Source organism: Eretmochelys imbricata, chromosome 4 (genome assembly GCF_965152235.1).
Source record: "Eretmochelys imbricata isolate rEreImb1 chromosome 4, rEreImb1.hap1, whole genome shotgun sequence".
Classification (NCBI taxonomy): Eukaryota; Metazoa; Chordata; order Testudines; family Cheloniidae; genus Eretmochelys; species Eretmochelys imbricata.
The window spans coordinates 2,767,144-2,786,508 of NC_135575.1; the positions used below are offsets into that span (position 1 = coordinate 2,767,144).

Here is a 19,365-nt window from a genome sequence, read left to right on the forward strand (position 1 = left end):
GCTCCCAGCCCCTAACCCCCCTTGACCATGCTGACTTTCATGACTAATGGAACAGTGGGAATCTGGTGCCAAACTGGAAACTGACTTCAAAGCTGTGGATTTCTCTGCCATGAATGGAGTTACAGACACAATGCGTGTTTTTTGAGGGGGCAGGAAGTAAAGAGGGGAGGACAGAAATATTAATACTGTTTTTGGTTTATATAAACCTGTTAAACCCCGTGTTCTGTACACACTTTCAGTTTCATTAATCAGCTTCTCCTGTTGTCTGAAAGAGCCACATGATAATACAGCAAAAAGAAAAATATTTCGAAGAGAATAAGGAAATGTGGGTTATGACACAAAAATTGGCAGGGGACGTGGTAGCAGGATTTTGATGTGAAACCATCTGCTGACGAGAGTCCCGGTGCAGGCTGCCCTCTCAGAAATTGTTTGCACTTCCAAATGCTGCATTTTTGCACATCCCATTTAACTAAGCAAAAATATGGCTGGAAGGCAGCTCCATCTGTAATAAATTATTTTTAGACTTGTGCTAGGGGCATAGGAGACTCTCCCCCGTGATGCAGGGCTCTAATCTGCCTCCTCGCTCCATTCCAAGGCCACACCTCCCTTCCAGCATCACTGCGCACAGAAACAAGTTGCTCCCAACATTAAACCTCTCTCTCTGGCCACATGGGCAAGAATGAAGGGCCCGTAGAGCCGTGTTTCTGAGAACCTGCTGAATCAGAGGACCGGAAGGGACCTCGAGAGGTCATCTAGTCCCGTCCCCTGCACTCATGGCAGGACCACAAGTGCATGAAGTTGAGACCGATGTGGAAGTATATAAAGGGAATTTGGATGCAGGCCTCTGAAATGAACAGAAGTCAGGCTAACTCTAGCTTTAATAACGCAAGATTTGTAGAAGCGGGGATAGTGCAAAGCGAGTGGAAAAGAACTGTGAAAGAGGCTGTTGTGACCTAGTATTAGATAAGAATAGAACATAGACTATAAGAGAAATTGAGCAAAATGAGATATCATGAAGGAATATGTATAAACAATATGCAGCTGTTGCTTATTATTGTCTGTAATAAAGGTATAAATACTTGCTCTAATTGTTTATCTGTAGAGAGACCTGTCTAGGTGTGGGAAACCCTGTGTCCTAGGGCACTCTCTCCCTCTGTGCAATTGCTTGAGATAATAAAGTGTACCTGACTTGCTGCACCCAACCTGAGAGTGAGAACTGTGTTTTTCTCTGACACCGGGCTGCAAGCTGAAGCAAGACCAATTCTGTCTGGAAATAAGGGGCAGATTTGAGCTTCCCCTGGGATGTGGTAAATTCTCCATCCCTTGGAGACTTTACATCTGGAATGGGCATCTCTTTCTGAAGGATGAGCTCTAGTTTGCTCACAGATGACCAGACTGGATGCTGGGGTCCCTGGTGTGATTCCCCCCTGCCCTGGGCTATGCAGGAGCTCAGATCAGATGATTAGAATGGTCCCTTCAGGCCTTAATGTCCGATTACTAATCTTCTCCCTTCAGAGACAGTGTATTGCTGAGATGTATCGAACAGCCCCAGAGGCAGCAAACTGGAGAGCAAGGCATGAGCCCCAGGCACTGTGGGTCCCAACTCTAGCACAAGAACTTGATGCAGAGGGACAGGGCCAAAGGGGACAGGGCCTCACAGACCCTGAGGAAATTCCAGCTTCAGCCTATAAATCCAAATGAGAATTTTTCAGGGGTTGAGTTTAATGGATTCCCCCTCTCCCACAAGGAAAAAAGAGACACACACACAAATGCCTTACCCCAGGAGACGGAGAGTGGCTCTGATAGGCTTTCATGCTCCACGTGACATGAATAATGGCCTTTGATCTTGGGATCAATCTCCATTGTCACCCAGGTCTGGTAGGTCCCGTCCCCACTGGGTAGGATGCCTTCAGAGTAGGTCTCTTGCTGTCTGCTCTCCCCATTTCTCAGCCAGGTCACAGTGATGTCCCGGGGGTAGAACCCACTGACCTTACAGGAGAGGGTGGTGAGGCCGTCATGAGATGACCTGTCGCTCACTCTAGCTGTTGGGCGCACTGGGAAAAAGAAGAAACTGAAGTTAGTTATTTTCAAGCTCTAATCCAGGCAGCCTTTGCTGGAGCTTTGCAGCATGAAATTCTGAGACCCCAGGAGTGGGAGAGGACGAAAGTCCATGAGACGGAATCCCTCTGATGAGAGAGAGCCACCATGTTAGAGAATTCCTGTGCCCAATTCACAGCATCAGCAACGGTGAACCACAAATCCAGGTCCCTGACCTGGCCTCTGCTCCCAACCACAGTGACACAAGTACCTTGAAAGGCTTCACTAAGCTCCAGATACAGGTGTCAATCATGTGCTAGGTTTGTGCCCATCTCCTCTCAGTCCCTGGATATGAAAGAGAGAAGAATCTTGCCCTGGCCAGGGAGCAAAAAAATGAACTAGATAAAATGACCAATTAGAGATGGAAAGGGCCCATTAAACAAAAAGTGACAGTGCTAAATTGCCCCTCAAATTAACTAATATTAATTGGCTAATTTCTTGTAGGTTGTTACCAAATCTATTTACCCCAATATTATGGATTTCAAATGCATTTACTCTTATGTTGAAAAATCTGTTTCCCAGCCCGTTGGCACTGAAATATACATTAGACTGCTGTGTATGGCTTTTACTTCTTGGCATTTGTAAAGATGGCAATTGACAAGATAATGTTCTGCTGAGGTTCCTGAGAGAAATAAGTAACTAGTATGTTGCAAAAAACTGGGTACAAATTTCAAGTAACTTTGAAAAGCAAGTGCAAACTGCTTGGGAAGGGAAATATTAGGGTGTGTAATGATGCTAACTAATCTGGGAAATGTGTGTACATGGTAACACACAAGGTACATATGTGGGTAATAGCGAGTTAACATTTTGAAGCAGACTACGCTGCAACTGTCCTCCTGAGTCGGAGTGGTAAAGCATTTAACCTCTTCCCTTCTATGTTTGTGCTGATTAATCTTTAATGAAAAAGCTTTGATAAATTTGAGTGTGATTATCAGATGTCTTATTGATAAAAGAATCAAGGAATAAGTAAGAGGGTGTTGCAGCAAAGGTAGGTCTTGAGGGGGAAAACTTTAAGGACAAGGGGTGCCTTCTTCCAGATTAGTATGGGGAGGGCAATTCCACATGTAGGGGATGGCATGGAAGAAAGCACATAAATGACTATGGGAGAAGTTTGGACAAAGGCAACAAGAACAAAGCTACCGTCATTGGTGGAACACAGGGGCTGGGGGTAACACAAGAAAATATGATGGTGCAGACAGTGAATGAGGAAGAATTACATGGTGAATGAAGCTGGTGTCCAGAGAAGTGGTGGCTCTTCCATAATTAAGTAAAGTGCTCTAACATGCACACGCATTGGCAGATTGCCTTGATAACTGCTGTGTCACACCAGGGGAAGAGCTAGAATGTGTGCTGCAAATTTGGGCTCATTTGATCAGCTTCTCTACAGTGAGTTGCTTTTAACATTTTCAATTTCTTATCTTTTTTTCCAGCAGCGCTGGCGGGGAAGGGGTTCTTTCCCCACCCATCCCTGGTGCAAGGTTCGCTGAATTGCCCCTTACTCCCCGGCTCCATTTTGGAACTGGGGCTGGGGAATGGAGATGTAACTTGTAGTGACCTCTTGGGTGGGGCTTGTCCCCCATCTTACCTTTCCTCTGCAGAGTCTCCTTCCCGTACTCTAGAGAACTCCTTAGCCAGGGAATACATTTCTCCTCCAGGTAGCGTTTCCACCGCTGGTTGTCAAGTACTTCAGCATCCCATCTCCTCTTGGAGATCTGAGCCCCAATATCTGCTGCTACCCAAGTCATGGTCTCCTTATCGAAGGTAAGAAAGTCGCGTCCGTCATATGAATCCTGGTAAAACCCCCAAGTGGTGTTGTCTTCCCGGAGATCACAGCCGTATATCGTCTGGATAATGTGAAACCCTGAAACACAGCTGAGGGTCAGCAGCAGCCTCTCTCTGAAATCTCACCAAGACCCCATTGCAGGTAGACCACTGGGTCCTCCCCTTGCTACTGGGCCCTCCCTCCCCTGAGAAATGGGGTTCCCACTTATGCTGCTGGGTCCTACACCCTCCCAGCTCCTTTCAGGAGGGAAGCCAAACCCACAGGGGGCCCACGCTCCATCTGTTGGGTCTTTGTACACTAAAGACCCCTCACTATAGAGAGCTCACAACCTTCAAGGATCACCTCACTGCTGCTTGTTCTTGTATGTTCCCTGAGATTCCACCACCGCCCTAGGGAACGCATTCCAGTGTTTCACCACCCTCCTAGTGAAAAAGTTTTTCCTAATATCCAACCTAAACCTCCTCCACTGCAATTTGAGACCATTACTCCTTGTTCTGTCATCTGCCACCACTGAGAATAGTCTAGAACCATCCTCTTTGGAACCCCCTTTCAAGTAGTTGAAAGCAGCTATCAAATCCCCCCCTCCTTCTTCTCTTCCACAGACTAAACAATCCCAGTTCCCTCAGCCTCTCCTCATAAGTCATGTGTTCCAGTCCCCTAATCATTTTTGTTGCCCTCCACTGGATGCTTTCCAATTTGTCCACATCCTTCTTGTAGTGTGGGGCCCAAAATTGGACACAGGACTCCACAAGAGGCCTCACCAATGTCGAATAGAGGGGAACGATCACGTCCCTCGATCTGCTGGCAATGCCCCTACATATACATCCCAAAATGCCATTGGCCTTCTTGGCAACAAGGGCACACCGTTGACTCATATCCAGCTTCTCGTCCACTGTAACCCCTAGGTCCTTTTCTGCAGAACTGCTGCCGAGCCATTCGGTCCCTAGTCTGTAGCGATGCATGGGATTCTTCCATCCTAAGTGCAGGACTCTGCACTTGTCCTTGTTGAACCTCATCAGATTTCTTTTGGCCCAATCCTCCAATTTGTCTAGGTCCCTCTGTATCGTATCCCTACCCTTCAGCGTATCTACCTCTCCTCCCAGTTTAGTGTCATCTGCAAACTTGCTGAGGGTGCAATCCACACCATCCTCCAGATCATTAATGAAGATATTGAACAAAACCGGCCAGAGGACCAATTTTCTATCCACCATATAGTCCATATTACAGAGGTCTATCCCCTCCAGCTCTCTTCTGCTCTCTGAGGAGTCCCCCAGTTCTGGTAATCAGGGTCATTCTGGAGAAGAGAGAGAGTTCGGGGTGTCTATACCCCACTCTCTCCTGCTCTGGTTGTATTAATTTTGCAGGATCCTCAGGGTGACTTGGTCCCCCACCTCCTCCATTCACATTACCCGCATGTCCCTGTAGGGAAGGGATACAGGAGATCTGTCCCCCACACTAACTTCTGCTCTGGTTTAATGACCTCACAGAATCCCCAGGGTCCCTCTGTTTCCCTGCCCCATCTTCCCCGTGTCTCCAGCTCAATCTAGGAACGGCAAAGCACCGACTTCGGATGCTTGGCCTCTTTTTCACACGGCCACTGTCTCAAGGTGATTCCCTGTAAGGATCAGGCCATTGACGGCCTTTAGTTCAACTGGCCACCATTTTCCCACAGCCAGGCTAATCTTCACAACAACGGCCACCATCTCGCACACAACCAAGAGCAGACTCAGTTAATACAGCCACCCCTGGGCTGACAGGAGGCAGGGAGGGAGACTAGGGGGGAGGGAAGGGAGATGGGGACAGGAAGGAGAATTTAGGAGAGAGGGAGGGAGGCTGTGATGAACAGAGAACACTGTGAGGATCACGAGGAAGACTGAAACGCGTGGGGAACGGATCAGACCCCTCGCTTGGCAAACAGGGCAGAATGTGGGGGCACAAAAATACCCCACACAGGGTCCCAAGTATTTACACCCCTCCCCCATCATGCATTAGATACACCGAGGTAAATGCCTAGATTTTCAGCAATCACTAGTGATTTTGGGTGCCCAACTGAGACCTTTTAAAGGGGCCTGATCAGAACATGGGGGCACCCGGCCGCTGAATCTCAGACACCCAAAAAATCACGAATCACGTTTGGAAAAACGTCGGCCAAGGGATTAAAATACCACTTGGGGTCACAGCCACAGGTGAGAGCCGAGCCCACTGAGCTGTGTCCCTGAACCATGCCCCAGGCTTGGGCAAAAACCGGTTACTAACCTTCCTGTGACGGCTGTTCTCAGAGCTGTGCTGCACACGTCCATTCCACGCTAGGTGTGCGGGCCCTGCACACAGTCGCCAGAAATTTCTCTCTCAGTGGTACCCGTCAGGTCGCCTCTCGTGCCCTCTGGTACCATGCGCTCATGGCGCAGTATAAGAGGACCAGTCGACCCCGCACCTTCTCAGTTCCTTGTTGCCAGCAACTCCAACAGAGGAGGAGGATGGTGGCTCGTGGAATGGACGTTTGCAACACGTCTCTAAGACCAAGAGTTACAGAATGGTTTGTAACCATTTTTTCTTCTTCAGCTGCTTGCACACGTTCATGCCACGTTTGGTGACTCCCTTCCAGTACCGTAAGAGGTGGGCCAACCAAAGCCAGTGTCATCTCTAGCTTGCTGGGTGATGGCGTAGTTGGAAGAAAAAGTATGTCCTGACGCCCAGGTCGCTGCTTTACAAATGTCCTGGATCAAGCCTGGGCCATGAACACCACGGAGGAAGCTTGTGCTCTCATAGACTGGGCTGCCAGGAAGGCGGGTGGTGGGACACCTGCCTGCTCGTACCACATGTGAATACACAGTGTGATCCACAATGAAATTCTCTGAGCTGAAATGGGTGGGGCTTTTATCCTATCAGCTACTGCCACAAAGAGCTGTGTGGATTTATGGATCGACTTTCTATATAGTCCTTTCTATACAGAACACTAGGATGCCCTGCCTAACATCCAAAAGTATGGAGATGTCTTTCCTCCCTATTCTTGTGCAGCTTCGAGAAGAAAATGGGCAGGAAAATAGCCTGATTACTAGGAAACTCCAAGACTACCTTCGGGAGGAACAAGGGTGGGGGCAACCCTTGTCATTAAAGAACACTGTATACGGAGATTTTGACATAAGAGCTCTGATCTCTGAGACCCTCCTGACTGAGGTAATTGCTACCAGAAAGGCGACCTTCCAGGAAAGGTACAACAGAGGGCACAATGCCAGTGGCTCAAAGGGAGGCCCTGTGAGCTCTGACAGGACCATGTTTAAGTCCCCCAGGGGGATGGTGTCAGGGCTGATTCCCCACTCTGGCACTTCGAGTGCAGAAGGTGGGGGCCTGCAAGGACTCTAAAAATTAATACTGGCCACTCCAGGCTGGTAATGCTGCCACCACCCAAGTGAAAATCTGACTTTTGCCAATCCAGAAAAACTCACTTGGGAAGATTTTCTGGGGCCCCTCGGCTTTTCCACCCCTTCCTCGGGGAAGCCGAGAAAGGAAACAAAAGAAAAGGGGAACCCAGCTGTTGTATTGGCAGATTAAGATATGCACAATCTCCTCACCTCAAAAGACATAGAAATCCAATCATGTTCTTAAAAAAAGGAAATTTTATTAAAAAATAAAAAAGAAAGAGAACACGTTTGGAAAACTAAAGTTATTGCTAGATCTTAAAAGAGCAACCGCAAGGATTAATCACTGAGAGTAGCTTTCTTGGGGTCCAGCTTAAAGGTTACAACAAAACAAAAGCACCTGGGGTCAGCACAGAGGAGTCCACAAGCCATGAAAAGAGACAAGCCTAATTGCGTCTACCTGACCCTTTCCTGTTCTACTTCCATATCTGTGGTTCCAAATGAATAGTTTCTAGGCATGATCCAGATGACTTTTCATACCTGGCCCAGAGCTTTTTACAGCATGACTGCTGCCCTGTCCCTCTGCAGCCGAGAGAACAAAAGACCCACACACCCAGCAGTCTTTCCCAATTCGAGAGGGTACAGCTTCCTTATTGGTTCCCCTGGTCAGGTGCCAACTCATTTGACGTTTACCTCTTACCCCTTCACAGGTAAGGCAATTAGGGTGCAGCGGCTAAGGAGGATTCTAAGGCTAACTGAATGGTTGGGGAGTTACATAAGGGTGCTACCCACCCTCATTTATCACAGACGGGTTCCCAGATTCGCGGATAAAGCCTTTCAGGAAGTGAAGGGACATTTCATATGAAAAAACTAACCACCCACCCACCCACCTGGGGGTCGAATGCGGAGATGGCGGCTAGGTGCACCTCAACAGATGGACTCGCTAGACCTGGCTGTTCCCAGACTGTTCTGGAGAATCTGCTTCATCTGAGAGATGACTCAGCCGGTGAGAGGCAGGGGTGCCCGCACAGGGGGACCGAGGGGCCACGGCCCTGCCACTTCAGCAGCAGGGGGAAGGGGGCAGAGCCTCAGGAGAAGAGGCGGAGCATGGGGGGGCATCAGGGGAAGAGGCGGAGTCACAGTTTCAGCCCTGGGGGGGCCCCCCCACTCATAGGGAGGTTCTGGCACCCCCGTGAGAGGCCTTGCTGGGTCGACCAAATGGAGAAACGCTTCCACTCGGGGAGGTAAGTAGCTCTGGTAAATGGTTTCCGACTGCCTAGCAAGACCTAGCAGACTTGCTCCGCACAGGCCAGTTCTTCAGGCTTCACCATGGAGCTGTCAGGCAGATGGAGCATTTGGCCATGATCTTGCGAGATCAGGTTCAGAAGGGGAGGGAGCGGCATTGGAGTAGCTACTGACAGGTCTAGAAATAAGCCAGACTCGTGCTGACGTGGCCAGGCTGAGGCTATGAGAATAACCTTCGCCCCTGACCTCAGCAAGACCTTGTGCACAAAAGGAATGGGGGGGGAAGGCGCAGAACAGGTGCTTTCTCCAAGGGAGTAAGAAGGCATCTGGGAGCGAGCCCAGGTTGCAGTCATGCAGACAGCAGAACTGCTGACATTTCCCCTTCCTGTCTGGTTGTGAACAGTTCTACGAGGGGAGCACCCCACCACTGGAAAATAGCCTTTGCTATGTCGGGGCATAGGGACCATTCACAGTGAGAAGAGCTGATCTGCCAGCTCGTTCTGGGCTCCCGAAGGGTGAGAAGCTTCGAGGTGGCTCGAGTGCTTTATGCAGAACTCCCACAAGCAAATGGCCTCCTGACACGGGGGGAGAAGAGCGGGCCGCTCTCTGCCTGTCGATGTAAAACATGGCTGCCATATTCTCTGTAAGAACTTGCACCACCTTGCTTGCGATGGGGGGTAAGAACACCTGACGTGCTAGGCGGACCGCCCTGAGCTCTCTGATGTTCATCCGTAGCAAGACTTCCTGCTGGGACCACCGACCTTGTGTCCTGAGGTGCCTGAGATGGGCAGGCACCATGAGCACCGAGTCCAAATGATGGCTGTTTGGCCAGTACACCAAGGCCAGCCAACCCTGAAGGGGTCTGAGGTGCAACCTCGCATATCGCACCACGTATATGTAGAAGACCTTGTGACCCAACAGCCTGAGAGGGCCTTGACCTGTGATGACACTGACTGGAAGTGGGCTTCTGGGAGGAAGGCCCTGGCCTGGGTATAATAGAGCACTGCTTCAATAAACTTCTGCTCGTTTATCAGCAGGCCCAGTGCTCGAAAGGTTGCTTGGACGAGGTGGATACTGGCTTCTACCTGGCACTTGGACTGGCCCTTGACCAGCCAGTCACTGAGATACGGATACACCTGCACCCCTCACCTTCTCAGGAAGGCTGCCACTATTACCATGCATTTCATAAAGACCCCTTTGGCTGCTGACAGGATGAACAGGAGGATAGCAAACTGGTAATGAGCCTGGTTCACAACAGTCTTGAGAAACCTTCTGTGGTCTCAGAAAATAGAGATGTAGAAATAGGCATCTTTCAAATCGAGGGCAGCGTCCCCGTCCCCTGGATCCAGGGAAGGAATGATGGAGGCCAGGGAGACAATGCACAACTTCAGCCTTTGAGGTGTTGCAGGGCTAGAATGGGTCAGAGACGCCCTTTGACACTCAGGATTAATGAATTGTGATTTTGCTCTCCATATGCTTTATGGAAATACGCTTATGAATGTGAATATGATGTATCTGGAATATGCTTTACGCAAAAGGGCTCTTGTATGATGTCATTAGAAAGCTTGTAATCTACTGAGTGTGTTCATCCTATTTGTTTGCATGTATTATTTATATGTCTGGAGTTGGGGAAATAAGATATAAACTTGTATCACAGTTGTAGTCACACCAGGTGAGGGTCGTCAATGGGGCATTAGGAACTTGATGGCTCCAATTAATTAGAACAATTGATGGTAAATGGTTTATCAACCTGAAAGCCTTCCTGTGTACCTGGGGAACAACCCAGGAGGAATGACAGGTTTCAGAGTAACAGCCGTCTTAGTCTGTCTTCGCAAAAAGAAAAGGAGTACTTGTGGCACCTTAGAGACTAACCAATTTATTTGAGCATGAGCTTTCGTGAGCTACAGCTCACTTCATCAGATGCATATGCATCTGAAGGGGTATGCATATGCATCCGATGAAGTGAGCTGTAGCTCACGAAAGCTCATGCTCAAATAAATTCGTTAGTCTCTAAGGTGCCACAAGTATTCCTTTTCTTTTTCCAGGAGCAATGGAGACTTGAGGTCTCAGAGATAGGTGACCATGTTACCCGGTCGTGAAATCCATCTTAAATCTGGTACTTTTCCATTTAGCAGGAGGGGCAGGGACCCAGAGACGCACAAGATTCCCGCCTTGTGCCAAAGTTATAAAATGGGGTGCCAGTCATGAAAAAACCCCTGCTTATCACCTGAGATGTCTGCTGGATCTAACAAAGACTGTACCGGGGAAAAGGACTGGGCCCAGACGAGGAAAGAGTCCAGTCTGTGAAGTAAACTTATTGGAACATCTTTGAGGGTGAGATATTTCCTGTAATCAGTTTCTTAATGTATTAGGCTTAGACTTGCGTGTTTTGTTTCATTTTGTTCTGTCTGTTATTATTTGAAATCACTTAAATCCTACCTTTTATACTTAATAAAATCACTGTTGTTTTTTAATAAACGCAGAGTAGGTGATTAATACCTGGAGGAGCAAACAGCTGTGCGTATCTCGCTATCAGTGTTATAGGGTTCGGACAATTTATGAATTTACCCTGTATAAGCATTATACAGAGTAAAACAGATTTATCTGGGGTTTGGATCCCATTGGGAACTGGGTGTCTGGGCACTGGAGACAGGTAACCTGCAGAACAGCTTTCAGCTAAAGCCTGCAGCTTTGGGAGCGTGGCCCGGACCCTGGGTCTATGTAAACAGACTAGCATGCCTGGCTCAACAAGACAGGGTTCTGGAATTCCCAAGCTGGCAGGGAAAACTGGCTCAGAGATGATTTCAGTATATCAGTGACAGTCCCAAGGGGATCTCTGTGACAGAATCCACCACAGGAATAACAGGAGTGAAACCCTTTCCCTCTTAAGTTCCAAGGCACCTCCTTCATGGCTCCGACCCAGAGAAGGGCTTGCACCTCCTGGGCTAAAAGTTGCTCATGAGAAGGGTCCCTGAAGAGGGACACGGATGAGGGGTAGGAGGGAGGAATGGAAACAAACTGCTTTGTATAATCCCTCCTCCACCGTACTCAGCACCAAATGGTCTGTGGTGATAAGGGACCATGCCAAACTGAAGCAGGAGAGATGGTCCAAAAACAAAAGGGGGGCAGGATCTGGTATGTGGACTGGTGTAATGCCCTTGGGTGCCCCATCAAAAGTTTTGCTTGGAACCCTCTGAGTATCCATGAGGGCCAAACAGCGAGGCTGAGGCAGATGGGGGCGCCTGTCTGCATCTACAACTGCTGTTCTGCTTTTTGAACAGGTCTTGACAAGGCGGCGGGCCTGGGAAGTGGGCAGGTTGTTGGGGTTTGAATTCTTTCCTCAAAGGCACCGGGACATGGAGATTCAAGGACTTGAGGATGGCTCTGGAGTCCTTCAGGCAGTGGAGTCTGGCATCCGTTTGCTCTGAGAAGAGCAAAGTCCCTTCAAACAGAAGGTCTTGAAGAGACTGCTGGACCTTTGTCTGTAGGCCAGAGGACTGAAGCCAGGAGCCCCTTTGCATGGCCACTGGTGACGGCATAGCCCCGGCTGCCGCATTCACTCTGTCAAGGGTGGCTTATGGGGAAGCCCTGGCCACTGCCTTCCCTTCTTCCACCACAGCAACAATCCTCTGCCTGGACTCTTGGGGAAATGAGTCTTTAAATTTCAACATGGTATGAAAGTCATATCTGCCCAGCAGTGCCTGTTGGCTGGCGCTGTGGAGCCATAGACCGTTGGTAGAATACATTTTCCTACCAAAATAGTCCTGCTTTTTTTAGTCTTTTGACTTGGGGGTGGCCCCTCATAACCCTGGCCTTTCCCTCTCATTGGCTGCCGAGACGACCAAGGATCCGGGAGGGGGATGGGAACCTATGTACTCCTACCCTTTGGTGGAAACATAGTACTTCCTATCTGCCTTCTTTGACATGGGGGGCAGTGAGGAAGGGGTCTGCCATAGGGTTTTAACTGGACCCACTATGGCCTTATTGAAAGGCAGAGCTACCTTCAACAGGACCACTGCAGCCCAGATGTTGACAAAGCTGTTGGAGGATTTTTTTTAAACTACCTCCACTTTCAGCCCTAAGTTTGAGGCCACCTTCTTCCATAACTCCTGGTGAGCCTTGAAGTGTCCTGGGGTGGCAAAACACCCATCCCTGCCTCTTCTGGGGAGGAGGAGGCAGCCTTCTCTCAGACACCACTGAGTAGGAGCACCTAGACGGGGGGCCAGGCAGTGGAGGAAAACCCTAGGGGTTCTGAAAAGGCCACTGTATCTGCATGGGCCATTGCCCACTGAGCCAGGCAATCGGAGGAACCCCCACCCCGGGATCCACCATTGCATAGGGCTGGTTGCTGGGGTACTGGTACCAATCCCTCGGTTGGGTGCAAGATTCAAACTCCAACTTGGTTGATGAGTCATCTTGTGGGGACGAGGGGGGTGTGGTACCCGTCGGCTCCAAGGGACGGTGCTGAGGATCCAGGGATCGGGCCGAGATGGGGAAGCCTGCTTCGACATAAGCAGAGAGCAAGGGGCCTGTACCAGACGGGAGCTCGGGGCAACATGCTCCCTTCTGCTTCCCCCACTGCTGGCACCAACTCTTGTACTGCCAGCAAGGGTGGTAGCGACCATGCCAGCCAGTCCTTGGCCACCGCAAACCCCTCCGGGATGGACGGCACCGCGACCCTGCTGTGCCTCTCTGCCCCTCTGGTGCCGGCAGCTGGTCGGGCACCGGACTCCATAGGGCCTGTGGAAAGGGCGGAGTCAACGGTATCGCTGTGGAGCAGGGGCAGAGGAGTGGCCAGACGCTGGTCGCACTCCCCGGCACTCCCCACGCTTGTCCATTCTTAGAGATGAGGAACCTCTCAGGCAGCTGCTGCTTATGTTTCTTTCTTGGTACTGGGCATGGGGAATGGTGCCAAGAGTCCTGTATGGACTCTCTCTGCAGCAGCTCTTCATACCAACACTGAGGTACATGGTGCCAAGTTTGACTGGCTCAGCTCTGAAGAAGGTTTGAGTGCTGATTCCATCAGGAGGGACCTCTGTGACGTTGCACTCCATGTGTTTTACGGAAATATGCTTATGAATGTGAATATGACGTAACTGGAATATGCTTTATGCAAAAGGTCTCTTGTATGGTATCATTAGAAAGCTTGTAATCTACTAAGTGTATTCATCCCATTTGTTTGCATGTATTAATTCCATCTCTGGAGTTAGGAGAATAAGATATAAACTTGTATCACTAATGTAAACATATTAATTGGAAACCATTAAGGATGCTTCAGAGTCAATGAACTGTGAATGGCTCCGTATACTTGCAAGCCTTCCTGTGCATGTGAGGGCCAACCCAGGAAGAATGGAGACTAGGGGTCTTACAGTGACCATATCACCTGGTAATGAAATCCATCTTAAATCTCATACTTTTCCATTTAGCAGGAGAGGTGGGGACCCAGAGAGACAAAAGGTTTCCACCTTGTGCCAAAGCTATAAAAGGGGGTGGAGCAGGACAAAGGGGGCTGCCAGTCATGAGAAAACCCCTGCTTACCACCTGAGTTGTCTGCTGGATCTAACAAAGACTGTACCAGGGGAAAGGATTGGGCCCAGACTAGGAAGGAGTCTAGTCTGTGAAAGAAATTTTTTGGAACTTCTTTGAGGGTGAGATATTTCCAGTAATCAGTTACTTAATGTATTAGGCTTAGACTTGCGAGTTTGTTTTATTTTGCTTTTGTGACTTACTTTGTTCTGTCTGTTATTACTTGAAACCACTTAAATCCTACTTTCTATACTTAATAAAATCACTTTTGTTTATTAATAAACCCAGAGTAAGTGATTAATACCTTGGTGAGCAAACAGCTTTCCATCTCTCTCTAGCAGTGTTATAGAGGGTGGACAATTTATGAATTTACCCTGTATAAGCTTTATACAGAGTAAAACGGATTTATTTGGGGTTCAGGCTCCCAGAAAGGCTGAACACTGGGTGCTGGGAAAGTCCCTGTTAACTGAGAAGCCCCAGGGCTGAGTGAAACTCAGTTTCTGTGGCCCAACCTCTGTGTCTGTGCTGGAGATGACTGGGGTGTCTAACTCAGCAAGACAGGAGTAGAGGGGAGCCTATTCTCGCAGGGTTGTTTTCATTGGTATCTCAGCACATCGAGTGACAGTCTCGAGGGGAGTCTCTGTGACCAAACCTGTCACAACTTCAGCGTGGCCTCCCTATCCTGTTTCACATGTGGACTGAACTGGTGGCAGAGCTGACAGAGATCCGCAAGAGGAGTCTCATCCACGCACTTTAGACAGCTAGAGTGCCGGTCGCTCAAAGGCATGGGCTCGCCGCAGAAGGTCCCGGGTTTGAAGCCCGGAGACCGAGGCATGCCCAGTTTCAGGACCAGAAGAAACTCTGCTATGAGAGTCCAACTAACTATTTATTCCAGTCAACTGAAGTCAAAAAGTGAGAAAAACAACTGAGGGGAAAAGGGATGGAGTAATGAGAGAAGCAAGCAGCCCCACACATCCCTCTTCTCCTCTATGCTGATCTCCACAGGGATGAGCAGGGTGGGGGCACCGATGGGGTCTCAGAGGGACCAGACTCCGAATTCCCCCATATGCGTGTTGGGGGCAGACACAGCTAGAGAGGGGAACAGCGTTGGTGGCCAGGATGCAGGACTCAGGACAGTCTCTGGTGACCTGGCAGCCCGAGGACTGCGAGGAGGGGGTAAATGGGGGGAGGAAGGCAGGAGGGGGCAGTCAGGACAGTGGTTCGGGAGGGGGCTGCGGGGACAGAACAGCAGCTCCCCACCGCAGGGTTAGGGGCAGGCGAGCGGAGCCCCTTTCTTAACACTGGGGAGGCAAGTGTCCGTGTGAGCAGGTCAGGTTGGAGTCTCAGCAGCCGGGGACCAATGGGTGAGACTAGTCAGGAGAGGGTTAAACTAGCTACAGAAGGGGCTCCCACACTAGGGGGGCAGACACTTGACAACCCTCCACCCTGTCGCTTAGCCATGGGGCAGCGCCACCAGGAACCCAGGTGTCCATGAGAGGATGGGAATTAGTTCTCATTGCTGCTGTCTCAGTGCTGGGAGCCAGGAGGGATTCGGGCAGGCCGGGGGGTGCTATAACAAGGGGTTGGGGACACTCCTGGGTGAGGACCAATGTGACAGGCCAGTACCACTGACACAGGGGAATCACGGGACTGGCGAGTGAAAATTCCTGTCAGGAAGGGCAGAGCAATTACATCAGAGACCCTCACCTGCCAGGAATAGTTCAGCAGTGACAGGCACTGAACGCTTATGGATCATCCCCGTGCTAAGTGAGACAGCCCAATCCAGGGGCCTGGCCAAGGGGCTACACCCCATATATAAGGCTGAGCAGGAAGAACGGCTCTTTACACATTTATCGATAGTGTGCAGGGGAACCTGCCTGACCCCAAGGGCTCCAACCAGTGGACACAGGCTGGGGTTTGTGCTGCCGGGAGTAAGGAAGCCCGGGAGTCTCTGCACGTTGCAGGGGCTGATTCTCTCACTAACTCTCCAGCCCAAGTCAATGTCAGACCCTCACTCTGCAGAGTGAAGAGGAATCTGACCTTCGATAAACTCACTCTGGAAATAAGACAAAGCGAACAATGAAGTCAAGGAATAACACGTCCATTGCTTTCCCCTCATCCACAGAGCCAGTTATCTCATTATAAAAGGCAGTCAGGTTAATCAGGCATGACTTGCCCTTGGTGAATCCATGCTGACTGTTCCTGATCACTTTCCTCTCCTCTAAGTGCTTCAGAATTGATTCCTTGAGGGCCTGCTCCATGATTTTTCCACGGACTGAGGTGAGGCTGACTGGCCTGCAGCGTGGGACCCACAACTGTGAACACTGGGGGGCCTGATTCTGGGATTTAGGCACCTTAGCCCCTTTATGGCTCTAGCCCTTGGACACTGAAGTGATGGGTGCAACAGGGACACTACGGATCAGAGTCTGATCCCGCTCCTGCCTCTCAGAGATCTGGCTCCCTGCCTCTTGACACTGCCCTGCAGCGGCCTCTGCTCCCCACTCGCCTGCTGCTTCCAGCCCCTCCCTCTCCCCTCCTCACTCCATCTCTTCTTTTACAGGGCCCTGCACTTAATTTCTCTCTTTTCTTCTCTCCACGCTGCTGTCATCTGCCATCCACCCCGCTCCTCCCCTCAGTCACCCTCCATGGTCCCCACCCCAGCTCTCCCTCTCTTTCCTCAGCTTCCCACACTCGTCCTCAGTAACTTCAGCTTCCAAGGCGATGGCCCATCCGACCCTCTGCTCCCCATCTCCTCACCCTCCCCTCTGCATTCACCTGGCTGCCCTGGGTCAGCTCCCCGACTCTCCAGAAGGGCCATGCACTGGACTTGGGTTCACCAAGCCCTGCTCTCTGAGCTCTCCGGTGCAGACTCCTCTGCTCTGATCATCACCTGGTCTTTCTCAGCATCACCCACCAATCACCTCTCCCAATGATTTGTAATGTGTGTGCCTCAGTTTCCCCTATAAGCTGCATGGTTATCAAGGTGGGGGAAAAGGTTGTTTACGCTGCAGAGATCCAGGTGTGACTGATGCCTCACTATCTGGGGTCTGAGCCCCATGCTGATGGGGAGTCCCAGAAGACAACTGCCTGGACATTTGGCACCAAGCAACTAATGACGATGGATGACCCATTCTCTGCAGGAAGCCAACCAGCTGTGACCAGCTGAAAAACAAAGAGCCGAAGACGAGTCCAGATGACAATGTTTGGCAGAAACAAGAACAAAAGACTAAGGAGGGGCCCCTTGGGGCTAAGTGTGGGCTGCTGGAGGGAGGAGAAGCTTCTGGACTGGAACAAAAGAGAAAGTTCTGGACAGACCCAGATGGACTTGCTGTAACTTTCCATTCTCTAATGGTTAGGTTAAGTTTAGAGGAGAGAGCAACAAGAGTGATGTCGTGGTGGGCTTGTGCTATAGACCACCAGATCAGGAGAATGAGGTAGACAACTTTCTTCAGACACTGATGGCTTTCTTCAGACAACTAACAAGTTTCCAGATCACAGGCCCTGGTTCTCATGGGGACTTCAATCACCCTGACATCTGCTGGGAGAGCAATACAGCAGTGCATAGACAATCCAGGAAGTTTTTGGAGAGTGTTAAGAACAACTTCCTGGTGCAAGTGCTGGAGGAACAAACTAGGGGCCCTGCTCCTCTTGACCTGCTCACCAACAAGGAAGAATTGGTAGAGGAAGTAGAAGTGGGTGGCACAGGAAGAAACAACCCGATGTGCAGAAAGAATGGCAAATATGGCAGGTGACCAGCTTGGCTTCACAGTGAAAATCTTCGGTAAACTTAAATACAAAAAGGAAGCTTACAAGAAGTGGAAACTAGATGACTAGGGAGGAGTATAACCATATTGCTCGAGCATGCGGGGGTGTAATCAGGAAGGCCAAAGCACAATTGGAGTTGTAGCTAGCAAGGGATGTGAAGGGTAAAAAGACGGGTTTCTACACGTATGTTAGCAACAAGAAGGCGGTCAGGGAAAGTGTGGGACTCTTACTGAATGGGGGAGGCAACTTAGTGACAGATGATGTAGAAAAAGTTGAAGTACTCACAATGCTTTTTCTGCCGGTCTTCACAGACAAGGTCAGCTCCCAGACTGCTGCACTTGGCAGCAGAGTATGGGGAGGAGGTGAGAAGCCCTCAATGGTGAAAAGAACAGGTTAAGGACTATTTAGAAAAGCTGGACATGCACAAGTCCATAGAGTCGGATCTAGTGCCTCCAAGGGTGCCGAGTTGGCTGATGTGATTGCAGAGTCATTGGCCATTATCCTTGAAAACCTGAGGCCATTGGGATGAGGTGCCGGACGACTGGAAAAAGGTAAATATAGTGTCCATCTTTAAAAAAGGGAAGAACAAGAATACAGGGAACTACAGACCTGTCAGCCTCACTTCAGTCCCTGGAAAAATCATGGAGCAGAGCTTCAAGGAATCCATTTTGAAGCACTTGGAGGAGAGGAAGCTGATCAGGAACAGTCAACATGGATTCACCAAGAGCAAGTCATGCCTGACCAACCTGATTGCCTTCTATGATGAGAGCACTGGCTCTGTGGATATGGGGAAAAAAGTGGACGTGTTATTCCTTGACTTTAGCAAAGCTTTTGATACGGTCTCCCACAGTATTCTTGTCAGCAAGTTAAAGAAGTATGGACTGGATGAATGGACTATAAGGTGGATAGAAAGCTAGCTAGATCGTCGGGCTCAACGAGTAGGGATCAATGGCTCGATGTCTAGCTGGCAGCCGGTATCAAGCAGAGTGCCCCAGGGGTCAGTCCTGGGGCCGGTTTTGTTCAACATCTTTATTAATGATCTGGATGATGGGATGGATTGCACCATCAGAAAGTTTGCGGATGACACTAAGTTAGGGGGATAGGTAGATATGCTGGAGGGTAGGCACAGGGTCCAGAGTGACCAAGACAAATTAGAGGATTGGGCCAAAAGAAATCTGATGAGGTTCAACAAGGACAAGTGCAGAGTCCTGCACTTAGGATGGAAGCATCCCATGCACCGCTACAGGCTGCAGACCGACTGGCTAAGTGGCAATTCTCCAGAAAAGGACCGGGGGATGACAGTGCATGGGAAGCTGGAGATGAGTCAGTGGTGTGCCCTTGTTGCCAAGAAGGCCAACGGCATACTGGGCTGCATTAGTCGGAGCATTGCCAGCAGATCGAGGGAAGAGATTATTCCCCTCTATTCGGCACTGGTGAGGCCACATCTGGAGTATTGCGGCCAGTTTTGGTCCCCCCCCACTAAACAAAAAACGTGGACAAATTGGATACAGTCCAGTGGAGGGCAACGAAAATGACTAGGGGGCTGGGGCACATGACTTATGAGGAGAGGCTGAGAGAACTGGGGTTATT

General features: G+C 49.9%; 1 protein-coding gene across 1 annotated transcript in view; it reads right to left on the minus strand.

The window, feature by feature from the left end:
* Positions 1 to 19,365, minus strand: part of LOC144263816 (class I histocompatibility antigen, F10 alpha chain-like) — a 1,122,758-nt gene that overhangs the window by 1,101,706 nt on the left and 1,687 nt on the right. The window contains exons 2-3 of the mRNA XM_077814805.1: positions 3,683 to 3,958; positions 1,779 to 2,054 (exon numbers count right to left, since the gene is read on the minus strand). Of these exons, the coding sequence (XP_077670931.1) occupies positions 1,779 to 2,054; positions 3,683 to 3,958 (552 nt within the window). The remainder of the gene's footprint in view (positions 1 to 1,778; positions 2,055 to 3,682; positions 3,959 to 19,365) is intronic.